Raw genomic sequence first — 25,790 nt, forward strand, 5'->3', positions numbered from 1 at the left:
ATAAGTTGCGCCTTAGTTTCACACCATAAAGGACATATTAGCCCTTATTTCCCACTCCGTTCTTGGTCTTAGAGTTCAGATGAGAACTTATGAGAGAAAAACGTTCCTTAAACGTAAGATCATTGGTCAGAGAACTTGGTAAAACAGAGGAGGATGATGCCATTAAAACTTAATGTCTGTCCAAGAAGTCCAGCATCTCAGTGTGAAGCTAGCAGATTTCTTCCACCCTCTGGTGCAATGGTGAGGTCTGTATTTGATCCATGAAACTATACACAGATGGGAAGGTCTTAATCCTTCCCTCTATCTTTCATAAAGCTTATTCAGTACTGGGTCTTGGTTGAAGCTTTGATTAATCTGACGTGTATGATATGTGGCCCAGTGGCCGAACGGATAAGGTGTCAGATTCTGGATTCTGTCCCATCTGGGTCATAACGAACATCATCTGTTGGGGCAGTGTGTGCCTCGGCAGGTTCAGAAGCAGTGCCTGCGATGGGAAGGTTGCTGGTTTAAATTAGAGTGCTGGCAGAGTTATTTACCAGCTGGGCCACTGGGCACAGCCCGAAACTCCACTGAAGTCAGCATAACCAAGGCACTGCTGAAAGTCTGACACTGCTTTCAAAAAATAAAAAAAATAAAAAATAAAAAACGATGATCACTCCGGATAAACGTCTATGTTAAATAAGTTCAATTGTAGTCTCTCTTATTCTGTGATATAATATTCGCCTATTATAGGTAGAGGAGATTGTTAAATTCCTCTCAATATAATATGTTTGAATGCCCGAATAGAATTATAAGTTTGCATCCCATTCACACTGTGTGTGTGTGTGTGTGTGTGTGTGGTTTGCTGTATCATGTGTTTCCTTCAGTGGGTTGCAGACAAACATCTCTAACCTGTGGTAGAAGATTGATAGTTATTTACTGAAGGAAACAACATCACCCAATTTTGTGATTGTGCATACTTTGTAGAAAATATATATTACTATTTTGATTAATCTGTGTAATGTATATGAGAATCATATATGCAAAATGTCACGCTTCATTCCATCGGCAAAACACTCATTCAACAATACAATAAATTCACAGATATGGAAGTTGTTAAAATCTCAGGTTTTAGCCGTAGTAGCAACGATTTACCACTGACGTCGCCTGCATGTCTGCGAAGGTAACGTGTTAAAAAGACTATTTGGTTTGAGCTGCCATCTAGTGACAAAAAGCAGCCGGTACACTTGACCTGGCGATTACAGTTTTTCTGCATCGCTAAACCACATTTCCCGAAACCTTCCATTCTTTTCTCAAAACACTAAACACAAAACCCACTTTTCAAACTACATTAACAAAACCTTCGACTCAAAATTATTTCATCTTTGCTCAAAACCAAACATCTTTCAGATCACATATCATGGGCTTTTGCATGAGTTGAGAATTTGGTAAGCAAACATCTATAGTAAGAACATTGTTGTTTAGCTAGAATGAACGTATACAATTATACTTCAAGCCAGAGGTAACGTTTGCAGTACTTAGTACTCCAAAAAGTAACTGTAAAGGACAAAGTAAAATATCCAGATGAGATGGACATTACAGTAAAATGTTGTGCAACTGAAAAGCCAGGATCAAAGAAGAATATTCATTCTGCCTCATCACCATGTCTAATGGCTGGGAAAGGACAGAGAACTTAGTCTGCATCACAGGAAATGCTCTCCCTCGCTGGGCGATGCGAACGTTTTGCCCAGGGGCCCACACAACCCATAATCCGTCCCTGCGGATACTTGCACTCTCATCCGGCACAAACATTCTGTGTTCTGGTCACTCCCTGGCTTCGTTCTCATGCGTGTGTGAACAGTGTTAAGTAATCGCCTTTAAATGCTAACTAGTGTCTGCCGGCTGCTTCATTTTTGTGGCCTTGTGTCGTCTGTTTTGCGTCAAAGTTCACTACAGTGCAAAACGTGCTTAGATGAATGAGAATGCAACAAAAGCTGACACAGATCTTCAAATTGTGTCTAACTAGGTGAACACTGTTTAACGACTTTTGGTAACTGACGGGTTTATTCCCAGAATGATGTTTAGTGTTTTAATACATGGTAAGAAATTAAATAAAATTTAAAATTTGACAAAAAAAAAAAATTATATTCACCAGTTTAAATAGGACAACTCTGTGTATAAATGAACTGTACATCTTACGTGTTTTGCATAGAACATAAACAGGACACAAAATATATGTTTTAATTAAGCTAATGATTTTCTGTAATGTTTAGGGTCAGGTATACAATGTTGTAAATCATGGTTAGCATAGCTCAAAGACTCTGATACCTTGTTCTAGATAGGTGGTTAGCGAAAACAGATGGGATGGATGGGTAGTTGCAAAGGGAGACCTTTTAAAGAGGAGGTGATTGTTGGTACACTTGACAGGAGTTTTAGTGACCAAGGCAACTCAATTTGTCAATGGTTTCGGAGCAATAGAGTTTATTGTGAAGTCAGCATAACCAAGGCAACAATTAATCATTTGAACGGAGCAATAGCAAGCAGAAATGCATACTCTGATATTGCAATTTGTGTTAAACAATTAACAGGAAAGTCACTGTAGTTGACTGGAAATGTTCACCTGGTGAATGAGTAGCCAGTTTTGCTTAGAAACAGTCTGATAGGACCCTAGCGAGTAGGATAACATCAAGCTTTTTTACTATCTGGTTGCTGTAAGCAAACCAATCCTCACACCTGGCAGTGCGTGTCTGGAGTTCCAGCAGTTCAAAGAGTACAGGCTACGGATTAATACTGTCAAAGCACAGTACCTGCAATGCGTTGCTCCGTAATGAAACAGAGCCAGGAGGGGCATTGGTCAGGATTACAGAACTGCCCCCCCCCCCCCCTCAGAGAGGAACGCATCTCAGAGCTCTGAGCACTGGTTAACGTGACATACATGCTGTCCACACATTAGACAAATTCATGAAACATTCTCGATGATTAATGGGGCTGCATGCCCCCTCATCCATCAGCCGAGTGTCGTGGTCACACTGGGCAGTTCATACAGTTCAAAACGCTGTTCATCAACGCAATGTTGATGAATAATTCAAATAAACCTTTAAATCATGTTTCAATACAAGAGTGATTTTTCCTGTCAAGCTCCACGCTCCTAATTTGAATACTTAATTTTCGTCGGGCAGACTTGTGTTCATTTTGATAAAGGTATAATGCTTGGAAATGTTTTTGGAAAGGGGTAGACAAGCAATGAACTAGACAACAATACTGAAATGTGCATAGTTTTGTACCTATTAGTAACGATGGGGAGCAGGGAAGGAGTGGAAATCCATGAAGCGGCCTTTAGACACCAAAGTGGATTATATTAAACAACAAAAACGCACACTAACCAGGAACTAAAGGACCACAAGTGGTCAGAAGATTGGCAGGCAAAGCATAAGAAGAACCAAAGGGCTAGACCGAAACACTGGGGTCACCGTACTAAAGAACCAACAAGCCACAAGCAGGACCATGGGCACAACACTAACATCCACAATGACTGATAAGGAACAGGGCAAGGGGAGGCACGTACTGTATATCCTGATAACAAGGGATAGGTGGAGGCCAAAAGCAATTAACCCAACGTTAACAGGGAACAGGGGAGTGTAATTAGGAACAAGAGGAACAAGAGGGGGAGAAACAGCACCTCTGCTGGCAAAATGAAAACACTACAGTATTGACTGAGACAGACTGTGATGGTATTCAGACAGAAGGCTTGACAAAACAAACACACACATATATGATATGGCTTTAAAAGTATCTAGCTAATAAATGATATGAAATTAATTTTTAGATACACTGCACGATCATTTCGCGACTCCTCCAAAAATTATAATCAAGAGCTGAAAAATTTCCATCTAGATGTAAACTTCCTTGACATCCACGCAACCTTCATAAATGTCATGTGTCATGAAATGATTGAAATTCTTGGTAAGGTTATTCTTGCAAACTTTGCCTTGGGCTTTGGAAACAGTAGATCTGACCCTGGCCAAGAGTATCTCAAACCCAACAATTTTGTTCAGCTAGCTTAGTATTCACTGCATGTACTTCAAACAACTGCTTTGTGGAAGTTTGTTTGTAGTTCGGAACAGGATGTATTACACAGGCAATAGTTTCCTTGATAATTATCATTTCTCCTGAGAATCCACTAGGCTAGTAAGTATGTGTTGGCACAATATTTTGTACGGAGGCGGTAATACCTATATTCTTATACATAGGCCTATATAAGATATATATATAATATATATTCTTGGCTAAAATCACGCTTCCTCTAATAAGGAGAGAGACCGCTATAGAAGAATGAGCAATGCAAGGGCGAAGACACTTTGTATACTGGCTATGGTTGTGATTGTCAGTCTGTTTTGTACGGTCTTCAGGAGGAACGTCCGCAAAGCCGCAGTTACGGCAGATTCAGAGACATGCTCAATGGTCGGCAGGTGAGAGCCTTGGTCCATTCTCTGCCTTAATAATTCTGGAAGAATGCATCTCACATACACATAACTGCTCCTTCAACTTGTACCTTGTATTAAGTGTGGTACGTACTAAAAGCACTGTTTTTTGGTTTTTGATGTAATTATAAGCTGTAAAACAATCGTGACCCTTAAAAATTAAACTCTAGCATAAATATTTATTTTTTCAAAATAAAACTTTAAACGATTTAAAGAACACAACGATAAAAAGTTTTTTTCCTTAAATGTATATGTTTCTATTGCATACATGTACATGCGTTTTGGTACAAGTTGCATATCACGTTACGATGTCAGGAATGCTGGTAACAATTATGGAGTATATAATTATTCTGGACGATGGATCGATGGATGGGCTGACGGATGGATGGATGCATGGATGCATTGCGATTAACAAGGATAATCTTGGTGTAGGCAACATGAAGATTGCGCATGTCGATGAAGTTTACTTTTAGACAGAGTTTTGAGCTCAATCATAACCGTTGGAGGAGTCGTAAAATGACTGTAAAGAGTATCTAAAAGTAATTTCATATCATTTATTAGTTAGATACTTTTAAAATAATAAATAGATATCACGCTGAGACCAGATACCTCAATATGATTTCGGTTTCATTGGTCGTATGTTACTGGAGAATATTCGAGGACCGGAGACGGATACTTAGCCGAACACAGCTACCAAGACCAGGGAGTTTATTTAAAACGGCTTTGTACAAACGAAAAGGACGTGAGACAGATTTTGAGATTTATAACGAAAAAGAAACCTATCCTGAAAAAAGCATCACTTTTACGAATTGTCCAGAGCAAGGGTTAGGCTTTCCAGACTGCCATTTTGATACACAGGATCATACAAATCCGTCATAATTTATCCTATTATTACCGGTCATCCCAAAGATCATTTTTAATGGTAATAAGGCATAGTTAATAGCATGCAATTTTCATCCGTTTTCATATTTAATCAAAATGTCAAAATGATGGATGTCCTTCATATTTCTCCGTTATTGCATAAAATATTAGATCAGTGACGCAAAATACGCGATTTTCGACTTGTCAACTGTGGATTTCAGTTGCGCATGCGCTGTTGATCTGAATCAACTGTGATAAACTGTTGAAGTAATAAAGGACTTTAGACCATTTGCCAAACCTGCGCCCTTATCAGTTAAAGGAAGTTAAAGCCCACCTCATGTACTTGCTTACATTTTCATAAAATGATTAATGACCTTTAATTAAAGAATAAAGTCGTTTTAACGTTAATAAATACAAAAACAACTGTGCAAAATTCTATGGTGTTTTGTGACAATGTTTAAAAAATATGGCATTTAAATGATTATTTCAATGATAATTTAAATTGCCATTTAAATGATTATTTACAAATATGTAATTTAGAAAATGGAACAGGCAAAACCCAGCTACGAATGAGAATTCGATCAACTAAACGAGATTGATGTGTTCTGACTTAGTCTGTAATGTTACCAATTAGATGTTTTTGGTAGATGCTTTTAGAGCCCAACCGCTGAGTTTGATGGTGTCTTAGATTATTTTAATGGTTGCTGATATCATCTAAATTGTAATTTAAGTAACTATTTACATAGCAATTATTAAACAAAAAAATGAATGTGTTGGGCGGGAGCAACTCTGTGGTTATGGACTCAGAAGGTTGCTGGGTCAGCAGAGTGATCCTGAGATGCTTTTCCAGCCATCCTGAAGGAGGTCCCACATACATGCTGAGCTCTCATTGGCTCCTTTTCCATCTATCCTGAAGGAGGTCCCACATACATGCTGAGCTCTCATTGGCTGCGTTTCCACCCCACCTATCCTGAAGGAGGTCCCACATACATGCTGAGCTCTCATTGGCTGCTTTTCCATCCTTCTCTGGTCAAACTCCTCAAAAACCACGTCCACTGTGTTTAAGTCACATGACCAGGCCATGAGATATGACACTCCTTTGTAGGCCGCTTGGCGTGCCCTCAAACTTCAATATGCATGTGGCATCTATAATAGGATATGCCCTATTATGCAGTGCTATGCCAGATATGTCCGGAGATACTGATGTGGTATGTGGAACTCAAATTTAATGAATCATATGTTGATCCAGACCATTGAGCTGTCAGTGTCATGTCGGCGTCACAACAGACTGGCATATTAATAGAATTAAATGGTTTTTGATTGATAAAAGTAACTGAAGTCGTACCATTTCTATGTTGACATCTACTGCTGTATGCTGCGCTGCATTTGATAAATAGACGTAACTTCCCTCTTGTTCCTAAGTACTCATACCTGTTTCCTCGTTACCCTACTATTATAGGTGTTGTTCCCTACTTCGGTCATTGTTAATTCTATAGATGTTATCGTGTTGGTTACCGCTCGTAAGTAATTAATCCTGGAGTTTTCTTTCGCTTTTTATCATTTAATTTTTGAGAAATTAGGTCCTTGATTTTTTTTCTTGCAGAGACATCTTGCAGGACGGAGGTTCAGCAGTAGATGGCGCCATCGCAGCCCTTCTTTGCAGCTCTGTAATGAACCCACACAGTGCTGGCGTTGGGGGGGGCGCCATATTCACTGTCATGGAGGAAACTGGTAAGGACGGGGCAGTTGATGTGTCTGCCTTTGTGAAGATCAGTGTTATGCAGAGACTTTTGAGGGGCAGGGGCTCAACTGGCCCGGGGGCGGGTTGGGTGGGGGGGTCCCCCTTTGTAAATTGAGTGTGATCATCAGTGCCCCACTACAACATTTTGAACATAAGGGGCAGCATCCTCAGCCCCTTCTCACATGCCTGGTGAAGACCCTACAAGCTGTCTGCCACCTAAACCCAGACTCCCGCCAGTGGGGGTACAGTACCCAAGGTGGGGGATGATGGCGGTCTGGACCAGAAGTCTCATAAAGGGAGCATTTAGATTTTTCAAATGTTGGTATAAGGAAGAAATTATATTGCAAAACTGACACAGATATAGACCAAACACAGTGTTTTATATTACTTTAAGTAAAGTGTATTAACTACAACTTCTTCTTAGGCAACGTCAAGATCATTAATTCCAGGGAGACGGTGCCGGTGCTGTTTAAACCGGACCTGTTAAAGTACTGCTCAAATTATCAAAAAGGTAGAAAATATGAGCTTCACATAAAATTTCAACAAAATACATTTTATAAACGAAAGTATGGTACCGAGCAAAAGTCTGAGCTGGTCAGAGTTGAATGATGTTTTAAATATGATGTTTTAAACATGGTGTAAAATTATTATATTAAGTCCGTTAAAATGTCAGCTTAACCATTTTAACCAGCTTTACCTCATTTAGTTATTTAACTACTCAATTAAATTAACTGATTGAGCTGGTGGTGAAATTTGACATATAGCTGGAAGGGCTTTGGTGCCCCTGAGGAGAGGTTATGGAACCGAAGCTATGTTCTTCTAGACGTCCGACAAAATACTAAAAAAAAAAACTATTTTGGAGAACAGAAGTTGTTACTTTTTATTGTGTCAATTTTCATATGTTCTGTGGTAAAACTGAGCTTTTTTTTACACTTACTACCCAAGTAAATACTTTTAAACATTTTCTTTGACTGCTTAAGTCTTTTGCACGGTACTACATATTTCTAGGAAGCCTCTCATTTAAGTTATATTTCCCACAGAAATTACATAAATAATTACATTATAATATAATTTTTTTAACCCGGCGGGCCAATTAGATTACTTTTTTGTTGGTATGATGTTTTCATTTCTTCTTTTTTCCGTGTACGTCAGTTGTATTACGCTCTTTCTCTCTGAGGAACAACAAGCTCAGAAACCTGACTCTCTATCGCCCCCGCAGGCAGCCAGTGGATCGGCGTTCCGGGACAGATTCGTGGGATGGAGCAGGCTCACAATTTGTACGGGAAGCTGCCATGGGCCAAGCTCTTTCAACCCGCCATCCAAATGGCCCGGGAGGGGGTGACTGTCTCCGCTGACCTTGACAGAATACTTCGCCGGAAAGCTTCCACGCGGTCGCAGCTTTGGTACGGGACCGGTACGCTGCAAAATTGTTTACCTCAGGCTCCTTAACTGACGCAATAAACTTACAATTTTGACCAATTTATACATAAAGATGAGTTGCTGGTTCAAGTCATGCTACGTACTTTGCATGATGGTGCAAGAATAAGCTTTTTGATGGACAGGGAACTCATAAGCACTGAAGTACAAATCTAGGCCCTAATCACTGTGCTCTCCGCATCCCTCTAATATATGCTGCATTTTTACCTAAAATAAGGCGAATAAATACAAACAGGATTTAATTCTTGTCATGTCTGCCTTAATCAGTCAGGCCAGATATCATAAAGATGCTGTAGGGTTCAACCTAACTTTACATGTCTAAGGAACCATGAATGTATGTGTTTATGGGGACAATTTTGTGTGCGAACGTATGGCAGAAACTTGAGTTTATTCATCCACCAATAAAAACGCAGGTCTTTCCTAGTGCCTGGTCATACCATGGGCTATTCACAGTCCTCGCTATGTGATTAGACTGCAGCAACACAGAATGTGTGTGACACCTTCACAATGACAGCAACGCAGACCCTTGTATTCCCGTCACATGACCTGGGCACCTTATTCATTTATTTGCCATTCCAGTGACATTCTCTGCTATGGGAACAAGACAGTCTTTCGCCAAGGAGCCATCGTGAGGTTTCCAAAGCTGGCGGAAACCTTGGAGATCATAGCAAATTATGGGGCCAATGCCTTCTACACGGGCAGAATCGCGCGCGACTTGATCCAGGACATAAAAGAAGCAGGTAGTTTAAACAGCAGCGTTTTGCAGTCCTGGTCTCCTGTATATGTAGAAACGTTGTTGTTTATATGGGTGTTTTTTTAAATTAATGGCTTAATAAAACTACAGTATTTTAAATAAAGGATGAAGGTGCAGGGATCCATGTTGCATCAGAGTAGTCTTAAATATACCAAATATACCAAATAATTAGATACTTTTTTTAGGTGGAACTTTAACAATGGAAGATCTGAGATCCTTTCAGGCCAAAGTAGCAGATGCATGGGCAGTTCCCATAGGAGAGTTTATCATGTACATCCCACCACCGCCAGCAGGGGGAGGTATTCTTAGCCTCATTCTTAACATCATGAAAGGTGAGTCGTCCAATCAAGTTAAGTTTTGTACGACGTGTCACCAATAAACTAATGATCTGAAAAACACCTGATCTGATTCTCATATACAGTAATAAATTAAACAGAAGAAGAGCTATCTATATTCTCCAGATTCTTCATAATCGCAATGAGGATAATTACTTAAAGCTTTTTTTATTGCACACCTTTTCTTCTCCATCAGGGTACAAACTCAGCCCTTCCTCCCTTGAGGGTGACCAGAAAGCACTAACCTACCACCGCTACATCGAGGCTCTCAAATTCGCAAATGCCCAGTGGAAGAAGACTGGTGACCTAGACTTTGAAGTAAGGAACAGTCATTGTTGCTGATCAAGCTCTGCAAAAGACTCTCAGCACTGGGGTCTCAGTCCTGTCTCACTGCAAATCAAGCGGGACGATATTCGCTTGTTTTATTAACCTACGTGCAGTATAGCTTTGGATGACGTCTTCTTATATTGTCCTTCTCAGTAAAAATTAGTTTATCCTTTTATTATTTTTCTTAATCTTTTATTTTCTATGACAAGGACAGATCTACCTTAATGTCTCAAAACAATAATCTTGAATTAAATTTCAATGAAGTTTTATTGATTTATTAAAACATTGAAACGCGATATTTGTGTGAAGATCAGTTCTAGCATTTCTATCAAAATATTAAATCCGAAAATATATTAAATCAGTATGTTTGCTCCTTCTATTGTCCTTGAACACTAGTCTAATAAGGGAGCAGTATAATATATTGTCATCTAATGTTTATCACCCTCATCTGGAGAACAGACATCAGGTAAGGGTAGCAGTGTTTTTCTCAATTTCCAAGGAACTTCCATTGATAAGTGACGAGCTTGCAGAGAGAGTCCGGACCAGGATCAGCGACACATTGGCCACAGGTCGCCAAGACGACAACATCACCCTCTCATTGGACCCTTTCGGTACCGCCCATGTGTCAGTGTTGGCTCCTGACGGCACTGCAGCATCGGTCACCAGCACCACCAACCAACAGTGAGAGCGAGACATTCTGCCTCGTTGTCACCCCACTTTCAGTGATACATCATCTTCAGTTGGCTTTGTATCAGAATGGAATTCAGATTCTTTTTTAAAGTCAATCCGCTGTGTTATCTAGGGGTATAACTTCAATATCCTGGTGTGAGCAGAGAGTAAAACCTCTGCTGAGCCACTGTGGTCTGATGCAGTCATGATGTCTTGCATTTATGGCAGCTGCCATCAAACTCTCTCCCCCTCCCCATGTAGCATTAACTCCATGGCATATTCACGGAAAACAGGGGTGACCCTTAACAGCGAACTGGCAGGTTTTTGTTGGAAAAAGAATCGCATTACTTCCGGTAAGATAACGCCTCAGTTCCTTTGCCAGTGAACATCTGCACCTTTGCATCCTAAGAGTCGAACACAGGAATGACTGCTTGTATAAATACAGTGTATAAGCAGTGGCACGGTCTTGTGTGTACGTGAGATACGAGGTGGTGGTTTTCTATTTCAGGGGAAGAGCCTCCGTCCTTAATTTCCCCATTGATAGTCTATTCAAAGTCCCAGAAGAAGATGTTAGTTATTGGAGCGTCTGGGGGTGCCATGATCACCACAAGACTGGCCATGGTAGGTGTGCTGTCTCAGATGCGTAACTGGAAGCAACCTCAATGTCAAAATAACAACATTGTCAATAACAACAAGAAACATAGGTTTCCAGTACCTTTTATGAAATCCTGCTTCTAAACCAAATGACCACAATTCCGCCACAAGAAAATTACAGTTCTACTGAAAAATAGGCTCTGCTTCAATGGTTAATAAAACCAAGCTTAACTACTTTTTTTTTTTACCCCAATTACTCACACCAGGCAATGATGAACCACCTCTGGTTTGAAAAGAACCTGAACGATTCAATTTCCTCTCCTGTGCTGATCCTGAATCAGAATGGTACAGTATTTTACGAGCAGGGGTTTGATGAGGTAAAACTTTGCTTCTTTTTTTATTGCCTTTTCATCAGGGGTTTCCAAAGCATTCCCCACTTCCTGTTTGCCTTCCTTAATTATTTTAACACTATAATTTGACACACTATGAATAAGGAGCAGTAATTGAATACGGCAAATCTGTGGTATTCATGTATTCCGAAATGCCTGCTGAATGTCAGTTCTGTGTTTTGTGAAAACCACCTTAATATAAATAGATCAGGCAATTAGCAGATTAATCACCCCGATTAAACCAGGGAAATGAGCTAAGGACTGCCCACCGGAATGCACACAAGCTAAAGATCTTAATTTGCACATGCCTTTGACGTTATCAACTCAGTTGCTGTTTTACTATGATGGAGCAAACACACCATTAAGTAAATTAGAATGGGCTTTGTAACACAAAGGTTGAGGTTTTTAAATCCCATTAAGGCTGCTACTGTGCTCAAGAGAGGAAATTAAGTAGTATTACTCCATTTAAAGGCCAGATGGTAACTGCACGAGGCTTTGAGTGAAAGCATCTGTTATGCAGCTGAATTATAAATGTAAATGTGTTGTGTGCAAATAAACTGAGCACAATAAGATGTTGAATACGGCACAGGGGAGTATTCCGCGAAAAGGTTATAACGTAAAACACAGCAGCAAAGGACCTAGTAAGCGCTGTGCGTGCCCGCTCTCTCGCACGCTGCCATTTATGTAGATGATTCCCAGCGTGGCACTGCAGCTGTCTGTCGGCATTTCCTCCATCTAATCTTTATTTTATTCAAATGTCGCAAGAAATTTTTCTACTGTTCCAGATTTCTGCTATTTTCAGCTATATGGCCATTGCTGTTTTTACTTTAAAATGAAATGTGTTTTTATTTAGCAACCTTTAGTGAATCAGCCTTTCACAATTCTGTAGTCCAAGCCCGCTCATTGTGATTCCTGCTGATTGGTATCCCTGCTGATTGTAATCAATGCTGACGGCGATGCCTGCTCGGCTCCGCAAAGCCGTGCATTCAGTGCTGGAAAAAATAGCAACCGATGAATTTCCCTGGCTGCAGTAACATGGGTAATATTCAGCGGTTGCGCTCTCTTTCTATCCCTAGTCTGTTGTCAAGAAGCTGGAATTTTTTGGACACGACATGCAGGAAACGGAAGGAGTGTATAACGCAGTCAATGCTGTGTTGAAGGAGGGATCTTACATTTCTGCCGTGTCGGATGCCAGGATGGGTGGCAAAGCGGCAGGATTCTGAACCAAATGTGGCAGCAGGATGAATACCATGTGAGAAGGTTCACCACTATTATGCCAGTTAATATTCACTGTTTTTAAATCATCTAGTTACATTAAACTTTTTGTTACAATTACATTTGTGTCATGCTCCCATATGGCCAGCAGAGGTCGCTACTGGCCGTTACATCTCCTCCCCTTCTTGTTCCCAATCACCCTCACCTGTTTCCTGTTGCCTGTAATACATTGTGTTTGGCTCGTTATCAACCTGTCCCTCGCCAAGTCTTTGTTATCCATATATATATAGCAGTGGGGAAAAATTAAGAGACCACTCTATGTTTTTAAACAAATCTGCATTTTAAAATCCTGGTTTAATCGCGGTTCTGCTCGCAGAAAGCGACGTGCGCCCATAAATTGAGACATTAGTGAAACAAAAAGTTGTGCTGTGGTCTCAGTTTTTTCCAGTTGTATGCACCCGCCTCTTCTTTTCCTTTGTTGGTCATTGTTGGCACTGTGTGTTAGTTTTCTGCTTGATCCTCAACATGTTAGTGCTGTATGTTAGTCTCCTGCTTGATCTCTTACAGTATTAGTACCGTTGCTCCTACCTGTATTTCCTCTGTTTCTCTATGTCTAGTCCCAACCCTTGTTAGTTCTTGTTTCACCCCCCTGCCTTTGTTATGGCCCCTCGTGGTCCTTTGGTTACTTGTTAGTTGTGTTTAATTTCCTAATAAAAGCCCTTTGTCTATAAGCTCCCTACATTTTTGCGTAACACTCTTAGCTTTCTTTAGCAGATGAAAAGCTGAAGATTTGCACTAATGTTTTTAATTGCCGTTTATATTACTGTTTATACATGCTGTAAAATAACCAGATATGTAATAGGCACATGGGTAACCCTGGTTCATTCAGTGGCCCAGCTAGTGTTGGTGCCCCAGAGAGGCACCAAATGGAAACCTGTGCCCCACCTTCCCAATAAAAAATACCTGCTGCTTGCCAAGAACTTGTACCCCAGGACGACAACTTTTACCCTCTGCCCTGGTATTGCCGCTGTTCCTTGTACGTGCCCCCCCTCCCCTTAAAACTTTACAGGGGCCCTTGAATAGATAAAATTCTTGCCACCTGTCTGCTATGTAATGGCTGACCCCCCCGTCCTGATCCCTGAAAGTCAATTTTGGGGGCTCAGTTGCCACCATAAAGAAGAGTTGAAGAAGCAGACTGAAAAGGCAAACCTAAAAATAACAAATGTAAGATGTTTTAGAGGATGGATGGATGACTCTGTTTACATACACAAATACCTTTACCCATAGACATTTGTCTTTTCAAATAAAATGTATTTATTTTATAAAAACTGATATTTTTTTATGTTTTGTTTTTTTATGTCAGATTAAAAGCTTTGTCCATTCTGTTCTTTCCATTGTCAACATACATAAAATATTATAAGGCTGGTCAGCTGAGATTCGCATACCAGAACGCCTTGTACTGCACAATTAGCTGTAAATAATCTATAATTTGATCTATGTAAATGTGTTGGAAATAGTAAGTGTTGTAACCTGATGTAAGTGCTCGTAATGTAATGTTTTGCTGTGTGTTTCAAGTTAATATTTACCCCGAGTGTGAGTGTTGTGTGGATTGTCGGCTTCTCTGTCTGCTCTTCTGCTGGTTCTCTTGGGTAGCATGCTAGCATGAAAGTGAAACCACTTGCGTTTCAAAAAGAGTGTTTCTGTCCTCTTTAAAATATGGCTCAGAAACACACAGCCTGTTACAGCATTAATATAAGAGCTGGGTATTGGAAGTAATACATTCTTTCAAATTTTTTTGTAAGCCAACATTTGTGGTGTACAAATCGGTCTAAAATATTAAAACCTGTAAAGGGGGGTTTCTTTTCCTGGTCTACCAGCAATATTTCATTATATTGAATTTTCCAGTATTTTATTATTGCTAGTCCACAGGCACCAAAACCCAACATATGCTGGTATAACCACAAGCATTATGCTGGTCATTCTGGTAACCAGCTATGCTGTTTTTTTCAGCGGGGGGTGGGGGGGGGGGGTACTGAGAATCTTACAGAGTTTTACAGAGTTAACTATTCTTCATCTCTTTTAAACTTACGACATTGGTATGTTTTACTTGTACGGATAGTTCTTTGTGCTTGTACGTGAGTCCGATATGAGGGTGAGGTCACCTTCTAGTGGCTGAGGGCCTCCTCAAGATGGAGACGTGGTTCTTCTACAACGGAAGCCCAGAACAGCAATATCTGTATGCATTCAAGCACTGAGGCCTATTCACCTGCATTTCATGTTTTTAGAATGGAAATGATCTGAGTGTGGGGGCGGCATGGTGGTGCAGTGGTTAGCACTGTTGCCTCACACCTCTGGGACCCGGGTTCGAGTCTCCGCCTGGGTCACATGTGTGTGGAGTTTGCATGTTCTCCCCATGTCGTCGTGGGGTTTCCTCCGGGTACTCCGGTTTCCCCCCACAGTCCAAAGACATGCTGAGGCTAATTGGAGTTGCTAAATTGCCCATAGGCGTGAATGGTGTGTGAGTGTGCCGTGCGATGGGCTGGCCCCCCATCCTGGGTTGTTCCCTGCCTCGTGCCCATTGCTTCTGGGATAGCCTCCGGACCCCCCCGCGACCCAGTAGGATAAGCGGTTTGGGAAATGGATGGATGGATGGATGGATGATCTGAGTGTGAATACCAGCATACAAATAGTGCTGGGGCTGCATTCAGACCTGGAGTATGTTAGTATAATGTACAATTAGAACACAGTATGTATGTAATATGCCAATTTTGATCCAGTTCTTGAACAGCTGCCCCCGATCTTATTGCTCTGTGATAGACAGGTGTAGCCTCTCTGTAACACGTCCATCCCTTTATTCCACCTTGACCCCAAGAACAGACGTAGTTTTCCATTGACCTGAAAGTAAAAGAACTACTGAAGATGGATGAAATAGAATGCTGTCACACTCATGCACGATTAAAGCAATATCACTTTCATTTTTGAGAATCTCGTAAAACGACATTTTTTTCCTTAAGAGACAGGCGTAGTCGCAACGAGACAGGCATCCGATTTTCCTCAGTCTGAAGTGTCGAAGGCATGGCGCCCCGAGAGCGGTTGGCCATCGGCGCCGTGGTGGCCGTCTTGATCATCATTGTGTGCATAATTGTCGCAAGGCATGCATCTGAGCATCAGTGCTTTAGAAATGCAGCAGTGGCTTCAGACTCGCTGACATGCTCTGTGGTCGGCAGGTAAGTTAACGCATTGCTCCAATACTGCTGTTCCCAAATGATACCATTTTCTATATAATTTATAAGTAGCTGGTCTGCAGAATCCGTGGTAAACTGATGTGTGTCTTAGGTAGGGCTGGACTTTGGGGCTCCCCACAGTTGATGGGGGGGGGGGATCCCCATGACTGCGGTGGAATGCCTGATGATGCATTTTGCTGAGTGACCGGGGGTTCATGTGATGTGACCTTTTGCCTAGTGATCACTTTTGCTGACTGGGGGGTCCCCTATGATTATTTTTACTGGCCCACAGTTCGGCTCCCTGGGAAAGTGCCTGGTAGGCCAGATGGTCAGTCTAGCCCTGTTGTCAGGAACATGTTTATCCAGCTTAACTAGTTGATAAACATTCTGGAGTCTATGGTTGAATTGATCCAGCTCTTCTAAAAAATTTCGTCATAGTTATCATCAAAGACCTTTATTTTCAAACTAAAACAAGATGATGACTTAATAAACGTGATTTCTCGAGGCCTAAGACTGTGGCGAAGTGTATTGACACTTTCGTCAATGAAAAAAAACAGACGAAAATATTTGCCTGAGACGAAATACAATCATAACAGATGTAGTTCGCATACAGGGGTATTCAACTAAAATTTAAAGAGGTTCAGTTGGAGAAAATTTCTTGAAGCAAAGGTCTGGAAAATCATAATGTTTAACTATTTAGTGTGATATATATTTAAGTAGCCTATTAGCTGTATCAACATTGGGTGTAATCAATACCTGACTGTCAAATCAAATTAATTCAGTACAATCCAAAAACTTTTTGACTATATTTATTGTTACGTGACATAGAAATGAACAAATATGTAAACCCTAATACAGTCGTGTTTATGTCATATATTTTAATGTTCATGGATTTAAGTACTGGTTTCGATAATCCCACACCGGTAATAAAATTATATTGAAGTCTCGTTTTCATATAAATACATACGGACCTATCACGTGAATCGCTATTAAAGTAGGATATGGGCGGTCATATTATAACGTATTGTAAAATGTTTTCTCATTTTAGCTTTATATTTGTCGAAGCAACAACGCAAACAGAATGACGGGCCGTTTCAGGCGAAAACAGCGCATTTCACTTTTCATTTCGGCCAGCTGGCTGGAGTGAGGTTTTCAGTTCAAGTTGTCTGCACACATATGTAACAGTTCTTATATTGTAAATAGTCTGCTTTTGTATTTAACCTATGCACTTTTTCTTTGAAGTGATTTTATTTTCGCACTAATGGCACTACTGATTTTACAGTATTCAGTTTCCGGGTAAATAAACATATGTTTGTGTTTCAAATAAGAGTGAAATCTGTGTATTTGTGTCCTGCACAGTCAGACCTTAACATCATTTCTTAACACTGGTTTCATTACATCTTGGTGAGCATAATGACTTTTTAGAAATCAAAGGGAAACTTTAAACATTACACTTTGCACTTTTAATTTCAGTCGACTAAATCAACTGTAGTTTTAGTCGACTGTAGTCTTATGATATTTAGTCAACTAAAAGTAGACTAAAATTTAAATAATTTAGATGACTAAATTATGACGGAAACTAAATTACATTTTAGTCAAAAGACTATGACTAAAACTACATGAAAAGTAACACTGCTACACAGAGCTATTGCTGCATTCACATCGACTTGTCAAAGGCAGCATATTTTCCTAGTTTTGGCACAAACTATCTGTGCACATCAAGAAGGTTTTGAAGGATTTCAAGTTCAAGAGGAATAAACTTCTATAACGAAAGCAGTTTACTTCACTCTCTTGCCTTGGTGCAGGGACATCCTGAAGCAAGGAGGCTCGGCAGTAGATGGCGCCATTGCCGCACTGCTCTGCATTTATCTGGTGAACCCACACAGTGCAGGTTTGGGTGGAGGGGCTGTGTTCACCATTATGGAGAAGACAGGTAGGATCATCCATGACCTTCCCAGACCAGGCTGATTCACTCACAGCCAGACTGACCGCTGTATTCATCGGTTTGCTGTATGTTGCATAAATTATCAGTTGGTACTCTTCATCTTCACTGCTGTACCAAGGAATGCAGCTGGAATGTGCCTGGAATAGTCACAATGAAATGCAGTCAGCCCTTCATTCCACTGTATATGGTGCACAGAGGGCTTTTTTACGTATGTAGGAGATCTGAGAACTGATACCAGTCAGGTCTTATATTCTTTCCTGATGGGGAAGCCACTCCTTTCGTCACTTCAGCGACTCTTTTGACTTGTTGCTGAGTGAGAGCAGTAGCATGTATCAACTAACTAACTAGCTAACTTTGGCTCCAGCCCCAAAATGGAACCAGGGTTTGAGTTTTTATCTCATAATGGATCTTAAAGAGCAATGTTTCCCAGTTCGGTCCTCGGGGACCCAAAGACAGTCCACATTTTTGCTCCCCCTCTGCTCCTTGCCAGACCATCCACAGCGGGAGTAGGGTGGGAGCAAAAACGTGGACTGTCTTTGGGTCCCCAAGGATCGGATTGGGAAACACTCTTAAAGAGTGACAGCCCAGTATCTCATGCTCTCATCTCTGAGGCTGCATTGTGTTTATTCTTGCTTTTTACAAGTAATGGCAGAAATGCAGCTTTCAAATCCCCTTCAAATTACTGGGGAGATGTGCCTTCCGGTTTAACCCAGTAGGATATAAGAAAGTCCACAGACAGCTTACAGCGCCTAACTTACTATTTATAACATGATGTTTGAGGGCTATAGGGTGTTGAGCGGAAGAGCTGTTACAGACAGGGGAAATGGCAGACCTCCCCCAGACCTCCACCAGACCTCCCCCAGCTGCCGAAAGACTGAAGTCTAAAAGGAGACCCTGTGCTTCTCAACTTCCCAAGTTTATAGGGTCAACTGGAAGCCTCACTGTCTTCAGTAGAATGATCCAAATGGTAGTTCTCTAGCTACACGGACAGTGCTGAGTGCTGCTCTCAGGTGTACATTTATACATCAGTTCTTTCCTTTTTTTCAGGCAAGGTCAAGATTGTTAATTCTAGGGAGACGGTACCTGCGGCGTTAAAACCTGATCTGATGAAGGATTGTTCAAAGGGTTCACAAGGTACACAAATAAGACGGTAGCAAAAATACTTGTAAATAAATACATACCGATTTATTTATTTGTTTATCTGTCTATCTCCATATTTCTTTGTTTATTTAAAAGCATATCACATTTCAATTGCTTGCACATAAATAGTATTTTGAGATCATTGGCACAAATAAAAAATACTGAATCTGATATATTAATTCCAAAGATTAATCTTCAAGCATGATACATTTTTGTGACCTATGACACTCTCTGTCACCCCCATTAGGCAGTCAGTGGATAGGCGTGCCGGGGGAAATCCGTGCCTTTGAACAGGCTCACAATCTTTATGGGAAGCTGCCATGGGCTAAGCTGTTTGAGCCTGCCATCAGACTGGCCCGAGAGGGGGTCCCTGTGTCCGCCTACCTTGCAAAACTCCTGCAGAAGGACGATATTAAACAGCGAGTGGAAGGATCCCAGCTATGGTACAGGAAGAATATCCCATGCAGACATGCATTCATTTTCATTGGTTCATTCTGTTTCCTTAGAAACAGAGAGCACCTTTACATTCTGTTGTTTGAAGGTTTGCGATGATTTGAGAACTTCCTGTGAACCAGAGCATCTAGCAAAACTAGGAATTTATAGACACTCACCAGTAAAAACACGGGCTTTTCCTAGTGTGTGGTCATGAGACTGACTGTTCATCATCTTCACTATGTGATTAGAAAGTAGTTATATTGGTCATTGACTCTTATGGCCCATTTCCTTTATAAGGACAGGAAGCCCGACCCTTGGATTCCTGTCACATGACCTGAGGATCTTATTCATTTATTTGCCATTTCAGTGAAATTCTCTGCTATGGGAACAAGACAGTCTTTCGCCAAGGAGCCATCATGAGGTTTCCAAAGCTGGCGGAAACCTTGGAGATCATAGCAAATTATGGGGCCAATGCCTTCTACACGGGCAGAATCGCTCGCGACTTGATCGAGGAGATAAAAGAAGCAGGTAGTTTAAATAGCAACGTTCTGAAGTCCTCCCGGATATATATAAGCATTGTTCTGTATGTGTATTTTTAAGATAACGACTTGTAATTTGGAAATCCAGTTTGTAAAATAACAGATGAAAGGATGGAGAATCATTTTCAGCAAATTAAAACATTAAATATACCAAGCACCCTTTGTAAATGGATATTTTTAATCACTGGTCCTTTAGGGGGAACATTAACGATGGAAGATCTGAGGTCCTTTCAGGCAAAAGTGACTGATGCATGGACAGTTCCAATAGATGACTATGTCATGCACTTCCCACCACCGCCAACAGGGGGCGCTATTCTTGCCTTTCTCCTGAACGTCATGAAAGGTGAGTTGTCTTTTTCATGGTTACATAATCATTTTTAAACTATATACATTTGTTTTCAGATATTGCCATTTTGTATTCTTGCTATAATAATCATTTAATTTTGTTTTTCATTCTTTCTTCCCCATCAGGGTACAAACTCAGCCCTTCCTCCCTTAAGGGTGACCAGAAAGCACTAACATATCACCGCTACATCGAGGCCCTCAAATTCACAAATGCTCAACGGAAGAATACTGGTGACCCTGACTTCAATCCTGGAGATGTAAGGAGAGGTTTTCACTAACCAAGCCCTACAACAGGCTCCAGGCACTGGCACCAAGGGACAGCGATGTCCGCTCACTTTACATTCCACAGACATGCCTTTTAAAGTGTCCACATGCTGTCCAGCGATAAGCTGTTCACATCCCAGCCGGTTTAATCACACGACATGGACCCTCATTCTTAATTCCTTTCCCAGGGAGCCGCTCACTTGATTGAAGAGGCGTTTGCAGATCGAGTGAGGGCCATGATCAGCGACAGCAGAACCTACAACCCCAATTACTACAATGTCACCCCTTCCTTGGACCGCTTCGGTACCACCCATCTGTCAGTTTTAGCTGCCGATGGCTCTGCGGTATCAGTTACCAGCACCATCAATGACAAGTGAGTCTGACACGCCTACGTTTAGTGCCATGTGATCATTTTGGCTCCTCTCTGGAGAGGCATCCAGTTTATGGCTGAAAAGCTTACATGGTAGATGGTTGAATTGTCGCATGCATGCTCTGTACAGAATTTCAAACAAGGTTGTGCTGAATCACAATCCTGTTCCACCATTTGGGACTCCCGATTACAGTACATCGCAATTGAGAAAATGGCTTGGTTCTGCTTGAGGCCCACCCTCTCTGGGGGAGAATGTCCCGAGTTGGGACCCAGTTGAAGTAATTTTGTGCTGGGCATGAGAACAATGCGAAGCAGGCCTGTTTCACGTAATCCCATCAGTTCAGTTGGTAGCCACCACATTGTATGCATAAAGAAGCCTGCCTGACTCTATAATCTGGTTATACAGACACTCCTCACTTAACGACCCACCAGTTAACGGCCGCCTGGATTTACGACCAGCTCCCTGACCAGCCGGTATTGTATGCTGTATGACAATTTTGGCTATGGGAATGGCAGCATGACGTCTCAGCGTCAAGCAGTCATCTCACATCACTCTTTCTCAGTCTCAGTCTCGCTCCCGCAGTTGGTCAGTATTTACTACACTAACGTTCGCAGTCTCCAAGACTACATATTCGTCTACAAATCTGTACTTCATTTTGCGCCCCATAGTGCAAGATGTCAGCGAAAATAAATAAAACCGATTATGCGCTACCTGCAAACATTTATAAATGCACTAAAAATGTTATAAATCGTGCAAAGGTGACATTAAAACAATATCTGAAGATGGTTGACACAAATCCACTGTGTACAATATGCTTGAAACATCAGTAAGTTGCTTATCGACCAACTCACTTAACAACTTAGTCGTAGGAAGTGAGGAGTGTCTGTATTATAATCTTCTTGTGATCTATGATCTTTGTTTCACCCCCCAACTTTTTCCACTAGGTCTTGGTCACCATGAATATATCTTTGCTTTAAATGTGATGAGGGAGTCGCATGCAGTAACCCTTAAACTACTGTTATATTTTGTGCTCGGATCAAAGGAACCAATTAATGTGACCTCCAATGACTTTCGACAGTCCGGTATGAACCTTTTTGAGTAGATTAGCTGGGTTTAAGGTGCATCTTTACAGGTTCATCTTTTCCACCCAGGTTTGGCTCTGGTGTGTACTCACACAGAACAGGGGTGATCCTCAACAACGAAATAGCTGATTTCTGCGGGATCAAGGACAACGTGAACACCAGTAGGATCGGACATACGCAGATTACGTTTGACACAGTTTGCAGATTCTCTTTTTATCTTAGCAAAGTACATCAACAGAATTAAATACGGCCATGTAAATACTGTAGCGAACGTAGGATTTATATCAGTAACACAGTGCTGCAATATATAAACATGGGTATGGTCATGGTGTGAGATACCTGGTGGGGGTGTTATTCTCAGGAGAACAGCCTCCTTCCTCAATGGCCCCGTCGATACTGTACTCAAAGGCCAAGAGTAGGACAATGGTTATTGGTGCATCAGGAGGCACCATGATCACCACAGGAATAGCCATGGTAAGTGCTGGAAACCCTTGGCCACCCCATTGTCCCCCATTGTCATTCAGCCTGTGAGGTCCTGTCACCGGAACCCCCAGTTACCCAACTCAGGCTTCTGCCTTTTTACACTCCCAGGCCCTGATGAACCACCTGTGGTTTGGGATGGACCTCGAAGACGCCATCGCTGCTCCTGTGCTGTTTGTGAGACAAAACACCACAGAGGAATATGAGCGGGGTTTTGATGAGGTAATGCGGGCTTCCTGATGCCTCCAATGGGGATTTTTTTGTGTGTGTGACAATGCAGCAAACAACCAACAACAAAAAAACCTTTATAACAGCAAATAAGTAATTACAGTGTTAATTCTCCCATTTTTACAAAATGCACTGCATGACAAAATGTCACTGTCCTTCAGCACAGTTACGCATTTTCACAGAAGTAAATGAGACACTTTAGACGTGACTTTCCGATGCCAGGGAATGTTCATCTTCCTGTTTGTGCTCTGCTGGTTCTTCTCCTTAAGACCGTCCTGCAGGAGCTGAAAACCTTCGGGCACCATAACCAAGAGCTGGCGACAGTCCGCAACGTGGTCAATGCTGTGGTTATGGAGGGTTCCTGCATTGTAGCCCAGTCCGATGCCAGAAGGGACGCGGAAGCTGCAGGCTACTGACCCAGCCAGGAACGTGACTTCATATGACTGATGAATTGTAACTTCAGTTTGGTTAACAGGTTTCTAAGCGCCTTAGGTGGTACTGACTGCTTGAAGAAGTTGTACGCTCATGGGTGTTTCTCATACACAGAAATGTTCTGAGAGCAGAAAGAAATATGATTGGTTCTGAGAGACTGTGATGCCCGGCTCGTGCGCTCCTTGTGTGTGCCACGCCCCCTGATTACCCACGTGTGTTTCCCTGATCGTCGCCAGCTGTGACTAGTTATTTTGATCAGTCCTGTCTATTTGAGTCCTTGTCTTGCCAGAGTTGATTGTCCGTCATTGATGTTACCCGATGTAACTCGATGGTCGAGCCTTTTGTTCCTGTTCCGTCCGTTCTGTCCTGCCCGTACCTGAATAAACCCCAGTTTCCCCGTATTCTGCCTGCTTACTGCTCGCATCACCTGCACGTGAGATCGCCAGCCTAATTGCCGATCGTGACAGAGATAACCAATCAGATTGTACAGGAGCTGGGTCAAAGCAACTAGTGGAGGTGGGACAAACCAGTGTCTTGGTCTTACCTCCTCTAGTTGGTTGGACCCTACTCCTCTACAATTCGATTGGTTACGTCCCTGAGCCAATCATTTTCCCGTCTGCCCTCAGAACATTTTGTGTAAGTAAAACTCCCATGAGCGAAATATACTTAATCACCACATGATAAAATTTAAGAATATTTGCGGTGCTTTCATTTTAGTTGGAAAATTTGGTTAAGATCTTAATTTTGGTTGCACAGTTGCAAAGCTGACTAGTGCGCTGTAAAAAAAAAAAAAAAAGTATGGTGAAATGTCTGTGGTAGTAAACTTAAGACCTTTGTCACTTGTTCATAAACTTATCGCATTTTTATTTAATTTTGATTTACAGTGTTTACTACACTTGTTGGGATATGTCAAAAATGTATGCCCATATTTTTTGTTATAATTGTGTATTTTCCACATACAGCACGACCATTTAATGAGTACATCTGCTCTAAAATCATGTGTGGTATTTGGAGGGGGGGGGGGGTGCCCCCCCATTCACCTGAATCAAAATTACTATTACTTCGCAAGAGAATAGTGCAGTGTTCTCTGCACCTTTGCATAAGCAGTTTGTAGACAAAATATTAGATAATGGCTGCACCCAATACCTGTGTTAACACAGATAAGCAAGTAAGTAAGATAAGCAAGATGATTTTTTAATTTTTTTTTTGCCACCACCCCCAGTGCCAAAACCAAATTCTACCTATGTATAAAAATACATGACAATATATAAACATGCATTATATAACAGTTCACGTTGCATTTTGACTGTTCTGTTGAAGTTATGTCATTTTTTAACCGAGATCCTCCGCAAAAAAGGGACTGGGACATAATGTCTCTGTCATAAATGAAATGAACTACAGGCATAAAGGTTTAGCAGTTGGTAAAGCTATCGGCACAAACACATTTGCTGTGTTGGTTGTCCCACTACATGTTTGCTGTTTCTTAACAGATGTTATTTACGGAAACGCACAATACCTGCGCAGGCAGCGTATACCTATTTATATTTATACCTACGTATTCCTATTTATATTTATAGCTATTTATACACGGAAATGACTTTATTGTACCTGCTGAAGTGCACAACACGCATCAGCAACAACGCGACTGCCAGCGTACGTCAGTAACTACCGCTGCCGAAATGTATGATGGTCCTCCCACCCAAAAAAGTACGTAAATGCCATATAAGGATGTTCCTGTGGGAGAAAAAAAAATACTTTTTCACTCTTTTAAGTTTTTCTAGATGGGGGTTAAACATAGAATCTGAAAGTCCTAACCATGACGAATACCAAGAATACAAAAATGTATGTAGCAGAAACTAAAAGGTCTTGGTTTTATGAAAGAGAAATTCTTTGGTACTACCGAGAGACGTAATTGATTCAATTAGCGCTGCAAGAGTGTTGGGAGGAAAATTCATGCTTTCTGCAAATCATTGGTTTCCTATAATATCCTAGTGCAATTTTACGGCAGTAAGTAATTTAGACAAAGAAAATGAACGAATTTACATTTGCATTTAAATCATGAAAAAATGCTAATTTTATTACTTCTGGTAGTGGGTGTTGACTAGAAAAGGAACAGCCAACTGCTGAATGTCAGTCCTTCTGATATTTATATCTCTTTTATTGCGAAGCATAGCGGTTTGATCAGCAGGTGGTGCCACGGCGGCCTTTTCGCGCGTGTCTCCGCAGTGCACTTTTTTCGCATAAAATGTCGTTTCTTAAAACCATTTTTATCTTGAATATAAAAGTTGCTTGTTTCTGGATATAACTTGATTTTGTCCCTATTTCAGTCATTTATTTTTCTGCTGTGCAGACAGACTGTTGCATACCCACCCCGCAAAACCTCCACAGATGAGGTCCGGTAGCTCCGTGTTACAGGGCCCCAATGCAGTACAATGCAGGGGAGCTAGTGCTTAGTGGCAGAAGCGCATATGTCCTTAATACAGAATGTGGGCAAAAAGACCAACTTGTGAAATGACTAATTAA

The 25,790-nt window shown here is 41.3% G+C and overlaps 1 protein-coding gene across 1 annotated transcript; it reads left to right on the forward strand.

Annotated features, from left to right (window-relative positions):
• Positions 1–4,173: 4,173 nt before the first annotated feature.
• Positions 4,174–24,558, forward strand: LOC125746413 (uncharacterized). The gene is made up of 24 exons (XM_049020355.1): positions 4,174–4,448; positions 6,925–7,052; positions 7,487–7,573; positions 8,282–8,465; positions 9,079–9,239; positions 9,439–9,585; positions 9,785–9,906; positions 10,415–10,596; positions 10,846–10,937; positions 11,093–11,205; positions 11,445–11,555; positions 12,644–12,786; positions 15,848–16,009; positions 17,812–17,939; positions 18,999–19,085; positions 19,339–19,534; positions 19,894–20,054; positions 20,262–20,408; positions 20,537–20,667; positions 20,863–21,047; positions 22,197–22,370; positions 22,424–22,601; positions 22,719–22,829; positions 23,105–24,558. The coding sequence occupies exons 1-24, from the start codon at positions 4,312–4,314 to the stop codon at positions 23,249–23,251; spliced, it is 3,414 nt and encodes a 1,137-aa protein (XP_048876312.1). The 5' UTR covers positions 4,174–4,311; the 3' UTR covers positions 23,252–24,558.
• The last annotated feature ends 1,232 nt before the right edge of the window (positions 24,559–25,790 follow it).

Source organism: Brienomyrus brachyistius, chromosome 7, assembly GCF_023856365.1.
Source record: "Brienomyrus brachyistius isolate T26 chromosome 7, BBRACH_0.4, whole genome shotgun sequence".
Lineage (NCBI taxonomy): Eukaryota > Metazoa > Chordata > Actinopteri > Osteoglossiformes > Mormyridae > Brienomyrus > Brienomyrus brachyistius.